The following is a 14154-nucleotide window of genomic DNA, read 5'->3' on the forward strand; positions in this document are numbered from 1 at the left end:
GGAAAAACCCAAGCAAAACCCCTATAATTGAAATCCACAATCAAAGGGAAAATAAGTTTTCATCTTCCACTGAAAACTACGTATGGACTGAAAGGACGAACTACACGAGCAAGCAGAACGGTTTTTCAGAGGCCTGAAACATTACCAACTCCTTTGCAGATACATCTGCAGTAAGAAGGGCAATATATTTTCCTAGTGTAATAAAATATTGAAAGTAATGGAATTATCAGACCATAACAATTTCTTTGACTACAGAAATAACCCAGAACTTGTCTGCAGATAAAAGCGTTATTCACCAAAAACAGCTTGCTAATCACCGACAATACTTTCTCTGAATTCTATAATGCCTAAATGTAGCAAAGTGTACAAAGTGTAGGCTCTCTTGAGGTCGTCTTGCACTTAATCTTGACTTGAGACAGTTATCAGGCCTGTAGGCACAAGAAGCAAGTTTAAAATAATTTTTCCAAATAAATTTAACAAGATTAGCATTTTCTTACCATCCATTCTGTGCTCCAAGCCACATTGTCGGCAAAAGGCTACTCATTTTCTGTGCTTCTTCTCTCACTAGATCTTGCTCATTTGGCAAAACTGCAACGTCTTTATATAACTCTGACTCAGTACTAGAAAGAAAACACAACCAGTTAAAATACATTGAATAAAGTGCACAGGTTACTCAGATTATAACCTAGGTATTTACTTCATTGCTGCTAGTTTCTACACTGGCTTTTGAAGTACATAAGGTATTTAAAAAAACAGTAACTGTGCATGGAAGTACAACAATACAGATGAAAACCTCAATAACAAACAATTTCTTCAAGTGGCCATTTACTTATACAAGGAAATTTAGGTTCCATTCAAGCCTGTCAGTATTGCTGATATCTCTGGGGAAGGGCAGAAGTGAGTCGCAACATCAGAGGCACATGTTAAGAGAAACACTTATAAAAAAGCTGTATGATACTTTTGCGCCTGTACGTGGAGAGTGAAGATTCCTGAAGATTAGATCTGAAATACCAATTACTTTCAAGCTTCTTCTCCACTCCTGTAACTACTCACAGATTGACTATTCTGAGAAAAGAAACGTACATTTGAACACCCAGTTGATTGGAAGAAAGGACTGTAATTCTTATTTATTTTGTCATCAAAACAGGGAATTTAAACGGGCATCTCTAGATCGGCCCCATTCACATTAAGTCTGTGAGAGGACTTAGTGACAAACTGGTAGACGCTCACTACTCCATCCTGGAGGTGTCTGTACTCAAGGGATACGAGTTCACAGACAAAAGACTCTTTGTACATAGGTGACCCTTTCATGCAAGCAAAGCGTAGAGTGTCTTGTACCGAGACTACTTATATAAACCTCAACATACTTAACAAGAAAAAGAAGTAGTCATTTCATCCCCATGTTGTGTTCCTGCAGAAATGTATTTAAAAAGAAAAACATAACGTTAAGAGGTATGAGGACTTTGTACCTAGGCTGGTACACTGGAGATGCCTCTGTTGTGTTCTGCACTCCCAGAGGATCTGTAAAGACATGCTCTGTGTAGACTCCAGTTTGTGCGATATCAGCTGTGTCTTCTCCTGTCCCTGCATTGACTTCTGTTGCTTCTGTTGCCTCCTCTGCTGTTGGAATGTTCTCATCTACTGAATTACTTTCAGTTGCAGTATCTATGGAACAAAAAATCTGAAAAACTTCTAACAACTGCAACAGAATTGTCAATTGCTTAGAGCAGCCAGAACTTGATACTTAAAACTTAAGTGAATAGCTATAATAACCAGTCACAGTCCACATTTTATATCTCATCCAAAAAAAGAAAAAAATCAGATTGGAAACAGTGCAACCTATTAAAGTTTGAGAATCAATGAGTGTCAAACGCACTTTAAGTATCAACCCAGTGACTGATGGCACAGATTGCCCTTTAAGTGATTAACTAAAATAGCAGTGAAATCCAGTCAATTAGAAAACCACAACTATGGCAACAGTATTGTATGCCATAAGAAAATAAATTATGTTCTAGTCCAATAACCGCCTATCCATTAACAATCATATCACCATACAGCTCTGAAGGGTATATGACAGAAAATATTAAGAATGCCTATAAAGTAAACAGCCTCACTTAAATCTTTATTAGGACTCTACATGATTTAAGGCATATACCCACATTCTCTCTAGTCATCTGTCAGCAAGGTCTGCATTTCAAATACTGAATAGCTTAAAAGCTCTCTTTAGACCATGCACAAGATAAGAGTTCTCTCAAAAGTACTTGAAAGAAGCAAGTGTCTATACCCGTTTAATATCACCTCCACAAAGTTTTCGGCTATAATTACACAGTGCACGTCTGTCAGACTTATAGATCTCCATACCTGACTGTTTATCTGTTATTGGTGAGGCACCGTTTGCATCATGAGCTACAGGTGCTCCTGCGATACCCTCTGCAGTACAGCCGACCACTGTTATTCCTCCTAGCAAGCTATCGGTTTCTGCAGAGCTGTTGCTAGTCATGCTTCCACACAGAGATGACTTGTCCACTTGACTGGGATCTGCTTCTTGAGACCCTTCCTCTCCTGCAGGATAGTCCGTTTCCCTTGCCCCTGGAAGAGATTAAACTCACATGTTTCTTGTGGGCGTAACGGGGAGTCCCTTTTCTATCTAATAACAAACTAAGCTTTCAAACTGAACAAACTCTCCAGCAACTGAGATTTAGCATGCACATACCTACCTACAAGCTTATTTTAACATGATCAGCAGACATTAGAAGATGCTGTCACAAAGCTCAAAAAGCAAAAGCAGTATCTACACATGCTGCATATCTGAATGTCATATGCTATAGTTCAATGGGCAGAGTTTTCCAACTAGTTTATTTCTATTTCAAATAAATTTTCCATGAAAATTAGATTTCATAACTGCATATATGCAGGGATACCTCTCTACATCTTTATGAGGAATTTAACTGCAATAGATCCTTTGTTCTGGAAGAAAAGCTGCTTTTCTCTCGTACAACCCTCTCAAATACTTTTAAGACTTAAAATATTTTCCTTGGTTTCTTGAAGTTTTTATCTTATTTTACTATATTTTATGCTGGTTTGATTTTACAAGTTATACATAGTTTCAATGGAGCAAATCCTCAAGCTTCACTGGAAAGAGAATTTCTTCTAGCTTAGTAAACAAAACTACTTCACTGGAACTAGTGATACAGACTTCTCTGAGTGTAAGCCAAGAAACGAGAAATCCAAAAGCACAACCAGTTCCTCTCCAGGATCACATCATCCTCCCATTAAACTCCCCCCAGTACACTCTCCACACACACTCTCAACGTAGCAAGGTTTCCCTCTACAGGAAGCTCCAAGACTTGCTACTTATCTTCAAGAGGCTGAAGAGGTCTAAAAAGCCAACACATTTTTCCTTTGTGACGTTCACAGTCCCATAAAACACGGGCACTATCGCACAATTTATAATACAGCGGACAAAATACTTGTTCCTGGTTACGTCTCTTTACCTCTGAGTTAATTTAGGTCAAGAGACAACTGAAGAGTGGAACAGTAGAGTAGAAATCCAATAGTTTTCCCTCCAACTAAACACTTTTTATTGCTGTGTTACAGTAACATCTTATCACACTATTTAACAAATCTTTGGTTTTTCGTCGCTTAAGAAAATCTGAATAAGATACCGGTAAAAAAGCAGGAGCTAAACCATCACAGGTCTTTACCTGGTACACTAGCAATACAAAGCACATGAGAATTGCAAACAATGAAACTGTCCAGAATATTTCCTGGTTGATTAGCATCAATAATGATAACTTTTGTAGCAGAATGTGTGCTAGTACAGATCCAAACTAGACTGGATAATTCTTCCTGGTGTTTCAGCTCCTTCTGCTGGTCCTGAAAGAGAACAAAGGCAGAACAGAAGTGAACAACAACAGGAAGGCAGACAAGGATAGAACTATTGCCTTTGATCTTGCATGTTCTTCCATTATCAACTACGGAAATATACATAAATGTGATGTTAAATATCTTTAATGCCATTGTAAAATTACATGTATTTAATTGTTCTCTGTGTATTTGGAATATAAAAACCCCTCATATTTCATACTTGTGGAGAAAACTATAGAAAATGATTATACAGTTAGACAAGTATAAAGCTACATGAGAACACTATTTACATGCCAGCTACCATACTCAGTATTGCCACAGATAAATGTGATGTCCCAAAGCACTTCAAAATTAAGCCTTTGTTTCTATACCCTTAATATGAATTCCATTCGTTGCTTCTTCATGAAAACATGAAGAATAACATTTTTAAACAATGGAACAGACACCTAAACCCCCTTTTTTTAAATGGCAGTCAGAACATGAACAGCTCTGTCACGCATGTTTTTCAAAGCAGGCAGCACAAAGCAGGCAGCAGTGCATCATTTTGAGGTAAGATTGATCTGCTCCTCAGATTTGCCAACAAGCTACCACACAGGAAAGCATCACAGTATTTTCCTACATGGATTTAATAACCCGAATATCTTGGGTTGATGACTACCCAAGAAAAATCTATTCATTACCAATAAACCTGATTGATTACAAAATGGATTATTAACCTACAGATATACAATAAAGATGCTTAACTACATAAACTATTCAACATGCCTTACTGTGATCTTACCTTGAGCTCTTGGTCTAGTCTATCTAAGCTACTTTGAGATCCTGTTTGCTGCTTGTTGCCATCTGCGTCCACACCAGTCACGTCATTGTAGAATACGCTAGCACCAACCACAGACCCGCCATCTCGTGTTTTCCCTCCTGACAGGTTTACCCCTACAGCACACCACAGCTTGAAAGAAAAATAAATACTTCACTTAAATGTTAAACTAAAAAAAGAGACACACCCATTGTTAAATACGCTGAGTTATATAAAAATCATTATATATCTGCAGTCCATTTTAAGGAATTCATTAAGATTAAAGTCATGTACCTTTCTGCTGAAGCTTAAATTCTGATTCACCTATGCTTTAAAAAGAAGCAACTTTATTTCAAAAAGAAAATAACTGGGTCTAAAATAAAAATATACAAGCTACAGGTTGTCCAATTCTCTATAATTGCTGTAAATATCCTACCTTCATAGATGTATCCTTCTCATCTAAAGGTCTCAGGTAAACAGGTACAGGCAAGTTCTTCATCTTATTGTCGCCCTGGCCACCATTTGCCACCTAGGCAAAAAAAAAAAAAAAAAAAAATGCAGAAAAGCTTTCCCCTTTAAAGGAAGTTTACAGTCTTTGGAATCAGTTGGTCAGACTTTGTCAAACACAGTTAGGAGTTTTGCATTGTGGTTTTCCTTAGAAAGACTCTTAACTGCAGAAGTTCAACAAAAAAATGCTGGAATCACTCAAACACAAGGTGTGAAATTATAGTCTGTTCAAGTTTCACAAGACATGGAGTTGTTACCACTAGGTTTAAAAACATAGGCATAATACCTGTTTGTACTTCTGAGGTAGACTCCAGCCAAATGCTTGCACTCTACCATCCTCTTTCTGAACATGTGCTTTCACTTGGCGATACTGCTCTCTCTTCTGCTCTCTGCGTGAGGCTAAACTGGCTTCAGTTCTAGGGAAGAATCGTTGTTAAAGAACCTGTTATTTATGCTCTTTAGAATTCTTTGTGTAATGGGAGTTGCTATTGAACTCAATAGACAAGATCTCTGTGGAAGCATTGGGTTACCAAAGAGATTGCTAGTTTTTCCACACATCACCTACAGAACACCAGGCTTCCTGCGTGCTATTTTTAAGAGACCTGTGAAAGAGGCAAAACCAGAAAGTCTGTTGTCAGTATCCTTAAAGAAAATTAACTTGGGTTAGATACCTCCACTAGAAGCTTTAGAGGTTGTAAACCAAAAGCATATATTGCAAGAAAGAAGCACAGGAGGAAAAAAAATAATTACAGATACCTGTTAGCCTGACTCATGTTGTTCTATTTTTCTACTGACTTTGAAGTGAAAGTATCTGTACAGTTATTGCTTAGCTACAACGCTTGCATAGGAAAGCGTACCAAGTGCTGCCTCCTGTGCCTAAATGTACGCCTATGAAAGGCAGTGGTATTTGCCAAACCGAATACTACTGCCAGGTACCCAGAACACTCATCCACTGCTGTCCATTTCAGTCTGCGCTATGTTGATTTCTTATGTACCAACAGTCACTGCAGGAGAACATTATAGTTCAGTTAGCAGCAAGGCTATTTATCTCAGAGAATTAAAAGAATAAATATTTGATAGAGCATATCTAGTATTATAAAACCAAAATGACTTACTCTTCACTGAGGAATTCAAAGGCTTTAGATTTGTCACTAGGTAATTGAGATAAGGTGCTGCTTCTTTTCTTGACTGATGGAGTAATATGTGAGGTTGGAGCATTATATTTAACATTGACAGGAGGTTCTGGTTTCTTAGCGGTATTGCTAGAGGAACTGAAGAGCCTGCTAAAACTAGAAGAAGAAAAAAAAAAAAAAAAGAGTTAAGATTTGTAAGATACATCCAAATTTGACTATGCATATGCTAGCCTGCTCAAGCCAGTCAGACTGAAAACTGGAGCCCAACATAGCAGTAGCCACACTCTCAAAGCACAGAAACTCATGTCAGTAAGAAAAATTCCTATCCCATTCGTTTATCAAATTTAACGGGATCTTCATATTGAATGAAGATCTACAGGGAACCAACAAAATTAGGAGGTGAACATCACACCTGGAAGACAGTTTTTTGAAGCATATTAGTTCATGCACAGAGCACTTTAAAAACCCCACCATTTTCTAAGCTAGAAGATAGTTATCAGCAAACCACAACATCAAAAGGATTATTTGACAAATATCTTGTTGTGAATAACACTGTTTTAGATTTAAAGAGCTTGAAGTTAGAAGGGAAAATTTAACAATCAGTAAGCCGTACTTCATAGCGGAAAAGGAAGCTGAAATAAACGCAATCCACACGAGTTATTCAGGTTTCTATTTTTCATCATTGAAAAAATCCAGAAAAATGTTCAGAACAAGAGTCCTGGTGCATATTCAGCTAGAAAAAAAAAACGTTACAGCACTTTGGCATTTAACTTCACAAAGTGCACAGCCATTCACTACGTGATGCAGCTTACGATACATTTTGTCTTCAAGAACAGTCTTACCGAGCTGGCATGCTAGGTAACAAGAGGAGAACAGTTAAAACATCTTCATCTGCCAAAAGATAATTAGCTAACATACAAAAATGTGCCAGCTAATTGGTTAGGGTCTTTTATTTATTTTTGCCAGTGAGTTGCGTTTCAATACTTACAACTGCCAAATGCTTGATCTCTTCTTTTCTTGCATGGCTGGATTTTCTCTTGATGCTCTATAAGAAATGAATTCCAAGTTTACTGAGTAAGCATTAATTAAAAAAAGGAAAGGAAAGGAAAGGAATGGAACAGCGTGTAACTCTTATTTAAAAAACCAGGATAACATACTGAAAGTATCAAAGATTGTTTCTTCACATTGACACTTCTTTTCTGGTCAGAGCACAATATTGAAATTCGCACTAGATGAACCGAAGTTACATCATAAACATCATCCACGTTTATTTGCATGACACACACAACTGGTGAGGGCTTTTCAGACAGAAGAGACAAATTGTGTAACACTTTGCAATGGAAACAGCTAGAAGAAAGCAGCAAATTATTTTAAATTCTGCCTCCTGTTTCTTAATATTTTAACCATTGCCTTTTATTTTAAAACCTCTTATTCTTCAACATATCAGTAAATAAATGATAAAGTGATCGGTCCTGAAGCCATAGATGCATTAACAGAGATAGGAGAGGATTTCTACAGGAGAAATAGCTATAGAAAAGCAAGCCACATCTGCTTGGCAATATGTATTTTTCCTCTCAGACTCGGTCAAGATGGCTCACAGGTATTGAGGACAATAAAACAAATGAGATCCCGTTGTTAACCTGACCGGCAGGCGGCACCAAATGGCACTGCTACCTCTGGACACGGCCACGCTCGGAGGGGATGCGACAAGAACCAGCTGGGCTGAGGTCTGAGGCAGAAGACTTTGGCTTTTAAAATCATACTTTCCAGACAACTCAATGTTCAGGATGCAAATTAGACCAGATCACCGTCTTTATTGCTTATATTTAACAAACCTTGCACAGTTTTAAAATTGTGTTTTTTTCCCTGAGCAACCCAAGTCCTTACAAGTGGATTACACTCAATCTGAAGACTGTACGTTATTCCTGTTTTGATGTCTCAGCTGGCAACTGAGCCCACTGCTTCAAGGTATGTGCACACACAAACACAGTAATTTTTCCTGCCCTCCAAATTAATGTTATTTATGATTACCGAGTTTTGTAACCGTTCCAAAATACACACATTTCTTCAAGGGATGCTTATTTCACATCATATGAAGTAACACATCTTCACTGAGGTCTCACCAAGAACCCATTTTGATAAGTTATATGCACATAACTTTAAAACAAACTTATTCATGGGCATGTGGGGAGACAAGCAGAAGGGCAATTAAGGCCTCAAGCTACTGACCAGATCACTCTGCAGCTAAAAATCCAAGGAGCTCTAGCAAAGATTTTTTGAAAGAGCCTTTTACCTTATCATCTCGGTCCATCGGACAGCTTCCTGAAGCTCCATCAACCTCTCTTTATACTGATTTCTTTCCATCAGAACACGGGCCATTTCAACACGAGTAAAGCGCTTCCGCTGAGCGGTGGGGACATCACTCTGAACACACAAAAAAGCAAACATAGGACGAACAAAGGAGCACAGCAGGGCCTTGCAGAGGCAGCCTCTGCCTTCCAGTAAGAGTCAGTTTAGGGCACAATTCCAGATTCCAAATCATCTGGGGCTTTGTAAAACTAACTCAATTTTACCTTCCTCTCCTCCCATCCTTTGTATGTAGTACAATCTGAATAAAAAACAGTTCTTCAAAAAGAACGTGACACACAATAATGGGCAGAGAGGAAAGAAAGAAAACTAGACATGGTCAGTTTAAGTTCACTTCTGCTCGTTAGAGCTTCTAGCTTTTCTGTACGTGGAGGAAGTTTACCACTAACTTATTAAGCAGTAAAGTTTAGTAGCACTCACTAAACACATGTGAGCTTCTTATGTCCCACTGTGGATTATACATACAAAAATACACATACACACATACACCTACATCATCATCCTCTTTAGCTTTCTGTCTTGCTTCCTCTGCTTCTGCACGAGCTCTAAATACAAAATAAAAAATAGCTACGTTAGATACCACAGTGGGGTTTTTTTTCCCCTTTTTTTTTCCAAAACCATGGAATTAAACTTACTTTCTCAGCTCTTCTTCCAGTTCCTTGTTCTTCTCTTCAAGCTTTTGTTTTGCTTGTTTTACAGCCTCTAATTCACCTTGTAGTACATCCTTCTCACAGGTCAATTCATCCACCTTTGCTATCAAATCATTCTTCACTACATTCAGTGCATTTCTACACAAACATTTAAAATACACCATTACAAGGATGACTATGGTCTCATAGTTTAGCTTCAGCCTGATTTTATTCTTGAATTTGAAGACCTACAAATTTCTTACATAGAGCTGCTGTAAAAAAATACAGCTTTCTAAACCAGGTCAAGCCCTCTTCCTCCAAATCTCAAACACTCAAACACATTTGCACCTCTGTATTAGAAAAAAAGTACTGATAAATCAGAACAGTTTGCTGAGACGTTGAATTCTTCAACAGTGCTCCAATGGATTAGCTTCTGCAGTTACAGCTATGTTTCTAACAGAAAAGGCAGGGAGTTGATCCCATTAGGACATAGCACTGCATTTCTTGTAGCCTTACAAGGATAAAAGCAGCTTTTGCTTCTAAGGTCCTTAATTTCTAGAAGAATACCAACTAAGCTATATATTTAGCCAAATATACCTACAAATTCAAAATACTTATACCACCACTACTCTTAGAACGGAAAGCACATTTGTACAATTTCAACTTTCTGTGAATGAAGATATTAAAGACATAACAAAACAACAGAGGTCAGTATTTTTTACATACACATTCTCACTTACTTTGTCTCCAACAGCTGAGTGTTTTCCAAAATAAGGTTTTCAACCTCACGACCCATTCCTTTGCAAAGGAAACAAACACATGAAATTAGCAGATAAAATGGATGTTTTTAGAAAACCTATGTTCTGCCACCGTCTAAAAAACAGCTGAATTTTAAGTATGACAAACTTGTCAGAAAAACTGTGAGCTATCTGAAGTTTCAGGACCTACCTTCTACAATTAGCTTTCCCCTCCACCTTCTTCCCAATCTGCCTCCAATTAAAGCCTAAGGGCAACCCTGGCTAACCAGAGGCTAGTGCTGCCTCCGCCTATTCTATACATTTTGAAGAGGTTACAGTACCCCTAAGTCAAAAACAAAACACGGCATTACTGGGGAAGTATTAGTCCACAAAAAGTTAAGTTTAAAATGCTCGACTGTCTCTTATACCATGTTAGAAACAAAAGTTACCCGTTATAGGCACAAGACATGCTGAATTACAAAGCTCAGACTGCAAAAGCCCTGCAGATTTCCCCAGAGCAAATGATACCTTACCAAAGAAATTATGGTCTTTAAAGCCCATGCATTCCATGTAGAGCAAAAACAAGAACAAGAAACATTTCATGTAAGGTGTAGTATGAGTGAAGAGCAATAAAATATTTAGACTTATGAAGTAAGAGTGAATTAAAACAAAGCCATCACCAAAAATCTGAAGTGGAATGTGATGTGATTAGAAGCAGGATTTACATGAAAGACGGATGTTAACATAGTTAAGTTTGTCACAACCATTTCTGTTGGTCAGACTTCTTATAAAAATCTGTAACTTAACAGAAGTCTGTCTCATTTTCTGTGAAATAATTTAGAAGCACAGTACTTGGAAGAAATGCTAAAACATTCAGCAAAAGTTTCAAATTAATATGCTACTATGGAAAAAAAGTGAACTTAACTCTTCATGTAACTACTTCAATATTATTTAAATTTCCGGAAAAGAATTTCTCACCCTATTGTTTGCAGGCCTAAAATAATATCATTTACAGGATTTTAAAAAGATAGACTTTCAGGCAGAAAATAATTCTTTTACATCTTGCACAGCAAAATAATTACCACACTGATAATGGCAGAAATTATGCTAATTCGAGATTAACACAGCAAATGAAAAAGGTATCTTAATGATAGAGGCCTTTTAAAATACCCTAGGAACACAATCTTCTAAACAACTTTGGTAACAGAAGACTTAAAGGATACTTGGATAACAATAAAAAAGGTATCTAAAAATAGACACGCAAGTCAAAGTTCCCTCTTTCGGAATTTCTCTCTCTGGGTTTTGGATTAAAAGTATGTAACAACATCTAATAGTGAAGGAACTTAGATCAGCTGTTGTTACTTTACCAATATCTGGAGAAATCCCCTATACTACAGTCATCAAGAGGTTTTATTCAAGTGGCTATTGCTTTTTAAATGCTTTCAGTATTCACAGATAAAAGTACCTAGGATCACCTCCAACAGGTTTCAGGATCCTTTATAATGCAAGAACAAAAACTAGAAAGCCAAGAGTGCAAAGGCAAAAAAAAAAAAAAAAAGTTACCAAGCAGGGAAAAAATGCAGAGAATGTATTTTATGAGAGCAGCAGCCAAGAACGCCTAACTGTAGAAGCAACAGATTTCAAAGAATTTTTTTTAAAAAAAGAAGCATACACACCAGAATATTCCCCTGGGTATGCAGCCCAAGAGAAAACAGATTAGAGAATCCCAATTAACTACTTTTACAGAACTCCAAACTAGAATTTAATGCTTACTTAGAACAGATCCAAATGCTTGAAACACAGCAACTATCCTGGATGCAGATGTGGCTTTTCAGTAACACAGAGTAATTTGGACTATGGTTGTGCTCAAAGTGAAATCATGATTATATAGTAAAACTTTTAGACCAACACATTCTGCATGACAAATGCAGTTATGATGAACTGTGTTCATTTTGCACACACCGGTGTTTCTAGCAGTAGTTTTACAGAAAATGGTAATCAAGTCAGTGACAAACTTTTGATACGTTATACTAAAAATATATTATTTTTGCCCACGGAAAACAAAGCATCTATTATCAGAAAGTCCTGACAGTAATTCGATTTCTTTAAACAACTTATCATGTAGCTAAGGGATAGAAGTTGCTATATGTTAATACTCCTCCAGTATCTGCATTTTTGCATGCAGAATGTGTCATTAGGTTTCCCGGTGACAACAGAGTGCAAGAGTTTCAGATGAAGTATGCTCCAGCAAGGATGTGGTGGTCCTCACTGCGCAGGATTCAAAGCAGCAGAGAGTGACAACAAAGGAAAACCATCTCTCACACTGGAGATAGGCCCATTACCCCTAGCGAGTAATGCCACCTACGGGATGTAAAATGAGTTTCTTGTGGAACACCGAACAACCAGAAATTGAGATTGCACACACAACAGCTCTAAATACTACTACTAACAATCTGTATTTTTGGCAGGTCAGATGACAGAAGCAAACAAACTGCTGATTTTCTGTATACAACCCAGTTCTAAAACACACAAGAGTTGCATCTGCATTTTACACATTCCATAGGACCAGCTTTCATTATTTCAAAATGAGGCCTGAACACCGATATGGCCAAAAATATCTTGTTGTTTATAGAAAGATCTTTCTTTTAACGACCTTTTTGCTCCCGATCAGCTCATATTCCCCAAACTTACATTGGGTTCAGTCAGCACACAAGTAGCAGCAAACTGCTCAGGGGGAAGAGAAATGTGGGTTCCTCCTCCCCTTTCAATTAATGGTTTGATTCTCAAATTACCACCTGGGCATTCTGCTGCAATTCTCTCTTACAAGTTAAAGTCCATGGAGAGGTGATAAAGCCAGGCCACTACAGATTGGGCACAATCTGAATTAAACTACCTAAAACTAGTTCAAGATAAAAATCCTTGCTCGAGATAAAAATCCTTGTGTCAGAGAACACCTAGGGAAAACTGAAATAGGGAATAGCGGAAGAAGCGCCCCAAAAGATTAAGGCTGAGATTGTCATATTGAAAGAGAGAACAAACACCTTCTGATTTTGCATTCCAATAACCACCTTAGGATGATACTCAAAAGATTTTAATGCAAATGAATCCTAACAGTAAATCCAGCAAGGATAATTAAGCACTCCGCTAACAAGGAAAATTCCTCTTTAAATAACCTTTCTTACCCAGTAAATCTGCACCTTCATCCACATCTCCAATTAGGCCAGAACCAGCAGATGACAGCTCTTCAAAGAGGGACTCTGTATTACGGTCAAATGCTTTGTTCTCTATGCCTTTGGTAGGAGTGCTATTCAAAGAATTAAAACAAGACGTAAAAAAGCAGAAAGAAAACATTCCCACATTGAAGAAAGTTTTCTCCATGTTTTTACCAGTAGTTCATTTGTTACCCCCCCCCCAAAAAAAAAAAAAAAAAAAACAGAAGTAAAATTTTCTGAAGCTTTCAGTTGGCTTAGAGTCCTAGATTCTATTTTCAAATACTACTTTGGCATCAAGATCCCAAACTTGAGGTAGCTGCTGATTTTGAGCTGGTCAGGATTTTAATAAATTAAAGCATATCAAGCTTTGGCATACAGAAATCCAGCCCTGTCAGGACTTAGTCAGCCCAAACGCTTAAAGAACAGACAGCTCAGCCAAACTGGAAGTCATTTAATACAACAAGAACGCAAGAGAACCAAGTGGAGATCAAAATATTCCTCTGGCCAGGAAGGGGGCTTCTTTTACACGAACGTCTTTCGCCATTAACATTCGCTATACAAGGTCATTTTTCCCATCTCATCACAAGAATGAAACACACCAACACATAACATTTGAAGGACTTGTGGCTAGACCCTAAATTGTTCAGGGCTTGCCTAGATGATCAGGCACTCCCCCCACTACTAAAAGAGTACTTGTTTATTTTTTTATGGGGCTTTAGAGCTTTTGAAAGAAATGTTATCCTTCACAAGCAAAAGCCTGCAAAGGAGCAGACTCAGGCAAAAGCATTCTGCCAACACTGGGATTCCACCATCAGATTCTGATAAATAAATGCTGTCACATTTGCAAAGTCAGTCATAAATCCAGATTTTAAAGATATGGGAGAAAACACAAGGGCCCAGCCTGGA

At 37.7% G+C, this 14154-nt stretch overlaps 1 protein-coding gene across 6 annotated transcripts in view; it reads right to left on the minus strand.

The window, feature by feature from the left end:
* The window catches only part of SPAG9 (sperm associated antigen 9), a 65692-nt gene that overhangs the window by 13975 nt on the left and 37563 nt on the right, over positions 1-14154 (minus strand). For all 6 annotated transcript variants that reach the window (XM_087750668.1, XM_087750666.1, XM_087750665.1 and 3 more), the window contains 14 exons: positions 13219-13340; positions 10040-10097; positions 9306-9458; positions 9164-9215; positions 8597-8727; positions 7292-7348; positions 6286-6459; positions 5457-5586; positions 5100-5192; positions 4649-4816; positions 3705-3876; positions 2362-2589; positions 1470-1665; positions 498-620 (listed from right to left, as the gene is read on the minus strand). In XM_087750668.1, coding sequence (XP_087606794.1) covers positions 498-620; positions 1470-1665; positions 2362-2589; positions 3705-3876; positions 4649-4816; positions 5100-5192; positions 5457-5586; positions 6286-6459; positions 7292-7348; positions 8597-8727; positions 9164-9215; positions 9306-9458; positions 10040-10097; positions 13219-13340 — 1857 coding nt within the window. The remainder of the gene's footprint in view (positions 1-497; positions 621-1469; positions 1666-2361; positions 2590-3704; positions 3877-4648; positions 4817-5099; positions 5193-5456; positions 5587-6285; positions 6460-7291; positions 7349-8596; positions 8728-9163; positions 9216-9305; positions 9459-10039; positions 10098-13218; positions 13341-14154) is intronic.

This window comes from Nipponia nippon, unplaced genomic scaffold (assembly GCF_047370975.1).
Source record: "Nipponia nippon isolate SJK-2023a ecotype South Korea unplaced genomic scaffold, ASM4737097v1 scaffold_14, whole genome shotgun sequence".
Taxonomy (NCBI): domain Eukaryota; kingdom Metazoa; phylum Chordata; class Aves; order Pelecaniformes; family Threskiornithidae; genus Nipponia; species Nipponia nippon.